Source organism: Phoxinus phoxinus, assembly GCF_949152265.1.
Source record: "Phoxinus phoxinus genome assembly, chromosome: 16".
NCBI classification, from domain to species: domain Eukaryota; kingdom Metazoa; phylum Chordata; class Actinopteri; order Cypriniformes; family Leuciscidae; genus Phoxinus; species Phoxinus phoxinus.
In genome coordinates, this window is record NC_136891.1 from 2,107,844 (window position 1) to 2,112,843 (window position 5,000).

Below are 5,000 nucleotides of genomic sequence, written 5' to 3' on the forward strand. Positions count from 1 at the left end.
ATGCCAATTACTGATATCAATAATTCAATTGTCACTAGTTGAAATGTCTATTCTTGATATCAACAATTGAATTGCTACTAGTAACATTTTTCATTTTTGATATCTGAAAATGTATTTATGATATCAATAATATTTCAGATATCTAAAATGGCTTTCTTACTAGTAACAATCACATTCATGATATCAGAAATGAACATTGTCACTAGTGAAAATGGGATTATTGATATCAAAAATTAACATTGTTACTAGTAGCAATTCAATTGTTGATATCAAGAATAGACATTTCAACTAGTGACAACTGAATTCTTGATATCAAAAATAAAGGTTTTTACTAGTAAGAATTGTATTTCTGATATGTGAAACTGCATTTCTACTAGTAAGAAATCAATTCTTGATATCAACAATGGATTTTGAATGGCAGCCTATGGGGACATTTCACTAGTGAAAATACAATTACAGATATCAAGAATTAAATTCTTGATATCAAAAATTAAATTCTTGATATCTAGAATTAACATTTTAACTAGTAAAAATGTAATTGTTGATATCAAGAATTAGCATTGTTACTAGTGGAAATGTAATTCCTGATATCAAATATGGCCATTGTTACTAGTATAAATCTAATTCCTGATATCAATAACTATCATTTTAACTAGTGAAAATGTAATTGTTGATATCAAGAATTCATATCCTGGAAATGAATAAAAGCTAAAACGGCTTGCCATAATACATCCGCTTATCTAATGATCTAAGTAGGGGAGGGACTTAAATGGAGGATCTCTTTACCACTCTACAGATAAAGCGTTGTCGGGATCATTTCGGTTTCGCGTATCTACCCTGAAGTGATAAAATAAAATTCTGTATCAAAATTTAAGACAAGTAGTTTGTTAAGGCTTGATTTGTCGGGAATTACAAACCTGCGCGCACATATTCAAATACACATAACTATAGAATTATTTCTTGATGCGCACGTGAGCGCCATCATCAGAGTTTCTCACAGGTTCAGTTTAAAGTCTGTAGAGAGAACGGTGTCGTCTTAGCGGTCTCTAATTTAATAACTAATGATCGTTGCGATGGAAGTGAATCAATCAAAACTAACTTTAGCTGGAAAATAACATTATTCAAGAACCGCTATAAAGACAAAACAATCTGTTACCTTAAATTATCAGTTTATCTCTGTAAAGCAGCTTTGAAACAATCTACATTGTTAAAAGCGCTGTATAAATGAAGATGACTTGACTAAGGGTCTAAAGACCCTTTCACCGGGGGTCCAATTACATTAGCAATACACCCGCTTATCACTGCGTCATCAACCCAAAAAGTTTAGCGACCCCTAGCGGCGAAAAAAATTACATATTGTAGCTTTAATGCAAGGGGTTTTCAAACTGGGGTCCCAATCCTAGAGTCAAATTAAATAAGATTAAACTAAACAAATAAATGATTAATATTAATAAATAATGTAACATACCGGTAATAGAAATGAAATATTTTCCAAATAAAATTGTAGACATATTTATAATGGGAATACTAGTGGGTCCATGGATAAATTTAGAGAAAAACTGAAATAAACAAAATAAGATTAAATAAAAGAAATAAATAATCTGACAGTACAGTACTATAGTGAGTAGGAACCAATGTAATAATGCAACATAATATAAAGAACATTTTAATTAAATATATAAATAAAATATAATAATAAATAAAATATTCATATTTTGTGCCGTTTAAATGTGTTTTGCTAGGGACTACTAGTGGATCCATAGACATTTTTTGAGTAAAACTGTGAATTTTTAAAAATAAATAAATAAATAAAATTGAACGAAATAAATAAATGTAAATAAATAAACAATCCAGCAGTACAGAACTATTGTGGGTAGAATTTAAATAATAATAAAATATAATAAAATAAAAAATCATTTAAATAAAATAAACAATCCAGCAGTACAGAACTATTGTGGGTAGAATCTGTTTTATAATATAATATAATAGAAAAAAAAGTCCAAATAATATTTTGCACATATTAATTATAAATTGTGTCTTTATATGAAAATATACAGCAGCCTTTCACATTTTAGGATGGGGTCCCTCGCACTAGGATTATCATATTTGGTGGTCCGTGTGTGTGTGTGTGTGTGTGTGTGTGTGTGTGTGTGTGTGAGAGAGCCTCTGAAAGGTTGAAAACCCCTGCTTTAATTGAGTGTAATGTGAAGTGTAACGGCACTGACCCACACAGCCGTGTCCATCGATGTGCAGCTGGTACCCGTCTCCACACGAGCAGAGGAACGATCCCACTGTGTTAGTGCAGGTCTGTTCACAAGTGTCATAACTGCTCACACACTCGTCCACATCTACACACACACACACACACACACACACACACACACACACACACACACACACACGCACACACACACACACACACACACACGCACACACACTTTAATCCATTGTGCACCACTTTCACTGGCCACAAATAAATACATGTTTTGTCAGTACAAATACTCAGTTAGATGTCATGCTAATGAAGTACACAACGAGATGAGTTTAATTCCCCTGAACTGAATGAATTAAACTGAATGTAATTTAGTCGAGCTACACTGAATTGAAAGGAACTACATTCAATTAATATGAACTGTAATAAAGTAAACTGAACTGAAAATTAAACACTCAAAAACATAAATTTTATAAATGTGATTCACATGTGTAAAGTGTGTGTGTGTGTATGTATGTATGTCAGCAGTGAGTGTGTGTGTATGAGTGTGTGTGTGTGTGTGTGTGTCAGCAGTGTGTGTGGTGAGACTGTGTGTGTGTGTGTGTGTGTGTGTGTGAGTGTGTGTGTGTGTGTGTGTGTGTGTGTACCTGTACAGTTGTGCTGATCTGCAGTGATTGTGTATCCAGTGCTACATCGACAGCTGTAAGTTCCCAGCTGGTTTGTGCAGTTGTGTTCACAGAAGCCGTTATCCTGAGCGCACTCGTCCACATCTGAACAAGCCAAACACAAGAGCAACGGTAATCAATGATCAATTGTTGATAATTGAATCAATAAAACTCGATGGTAGAATAAGCAAGGTGGGATCCCAGAAGTCCTGTTGCTTTAGCGAAGCGGCATGTCAACGTCACTCCTAATCTACGCGTTTCTTATGTTGTGTTTGTTTCTAAATAAAGATGTCCTGTAGTCAATCATTTTATCCCTTAAAACTCGTCTTTAAAATAATCCCAAAATTACATATTTAAACGTTTATTCCTTGAAAAAAAATTCTCCATGTCTTAAAATATCTTGAATGTAACTCGACACCCTTGCCTCATTTAGTATACGCGGTTATATGAATATGCAAATGAGCCCCGCCTCCACTCACTCACTCAGAGATCCACTGGGTGACGATCACACATTGATCTGATTGGTCAAGGTAGTGTGTGACGTCAGAAACACCAGCGATTTCAAAGCGTGTTTTTGAGACTGTCTTTGGTTCACTGCAGTTTTAAGCAGAAAATACTCAGCAATGCTGTCCACTTATGAACTTACACATGGTGTGTGTTAAAGCAGATTAATAACACCACATAGACACATAAACTACATTAAAAGCTGGATTCTCACCACTGGGGGACTTTAAGTACCGTGATAACTTAGTAGTGCCCTCCACTTCGGATACTTCCCTCGGGTCATTTTGACCCAACTCTTTTTTTTGTTAAATTAAAAAAATTAAGTGTTTATCAGAGGGGTCCAATACCCTAGGACTTTTTTCCGCACTTGAACAATGTTTATATCACATTCAACAACTTTAATACACACAAATTTTTTTTTAATGGATTTGAAGAGCTTTGTGGTTGAAATTTACAAAAAATAACAAATCCTTCACTCGCGGGTCAATTTGACCCCTTAGAAATGAATGGATGCTTAAGTACACATAGAAAAACCTAAAAATGCTCAAAATTCTAACTAAAAATGCTAAAACTTCACCAAAAAAATTTATTTAATAATGTCTGCATGTGTATCTGAATGCAAACTGAGGAGAAACTGACTTTAGGACCCAGCGGAACAGCTCATTTGCTCCATATAGAGCTGGTAAGTCCCGCCCCCTCCGCTAACCCCGCTGGACCTCAAAGTTGAAAAAGCGTCAATGCAAGTGAATGGGAGAAAATAATTATTTTCTGGTCCCGTTTGAATTGTGCCATGAATTTGAACATATGTTGACTGTGAATTTTTTATATAATCTTTCGTGTGAAAAATGCTACAATTTAGCGGGTAGAAGTTTGATACGGGTAGACTTTGTGTGAGAGCACTTTGTGGACTACAACTCCTCGCTGCTTTCGACGCGTTTGAAACGTCAACACCACTAGCTCACGGCTCTAGCTCACGGATCCCGCTAGACATGGCTGTCTTTGGTGCACTTCACCGCCTTCTTTCAGGGAGAGGACAACATCGTTGAGGTTGGCGAAAACCACGGGTAAGTCAACTTTATGGGGTGACGTCACATAGGCGACATGTAGTCTTTCTCGTTATGTCTTTTCCACAACTGCTAGCCGACGAATCATACCATATACTGTGTCAAACTTGTAACATGAAAGATTATATAAAAAATTCACAGACAACATATGTTCACATTCATGGCACAATTCAAACGGGACCAGAAAATAATAATTTTCTCCCATTCACTTGTATTGACGGTTTTTCAACTTTGAGGTCCAGCGGGGTTTTACGGAGGGGGCGGGACTTACCAGCTCTATAGAGATATAAGGCCATCTAGTGCCATGAAATATCATGATATATATTATTTTTCCACAAGAGGTCGACAAAGACACTCACAAAGATATTTAGAGCTGAATTAAAAGGGTTATGCATGAAATTGTGACTTATTTTGAATTTAAGTAGAAAGAATGTGAGAGATGTGCTTAAATTACTATTTATTTATTATTTATTGATCAAATCTAGCAATTTAAAGGTAAATACTTTTTTTTTTTGTAATCTCATAAATGCATTAAAAAATATTATTAAAATTAAA

The 5,000-nt window shown here is 34.9% G+C and overlaps 2 protein-coding genes across 2 annotated transcripts in view; one reads left to right on the plus strand and one right to left on the minus strand.

Moving 5' to 3' along the window:
* LOC306983566 (GDP-L-fucose synthase-like) overlaps window positions 1-5,000 on the plus strand; it is a 111,265-nt gene that overhangs the window by 19,359 nt on the left and 86,906 nt on the right. The window lies entirely within an intron of this gene.
* The window catches only part of LOC307012549 (uncharacterized protein), an 18,445-nt gene that overhangs the window by 5,739 nt on the left and 7,706 nt on the right, over window positions 1-5,000 (minus strand). The window contains exons 9-10 of the mRNA XM_079639360.1: window positions 2,860-2,982; window positions 2,226-2,348 (exon numbers count right to left, since the gene is read on the minus strand). Of these exons, the coding sequence (XP_079495486.1) occupies window positions 2,226-2,348; window positions 2,860-2,982 (246 nt within the window). The remainder of the gene's footprint in view (window positions 1-2,225; window positions 2,349-2,859; window positions 2,983-5,000) is intronic.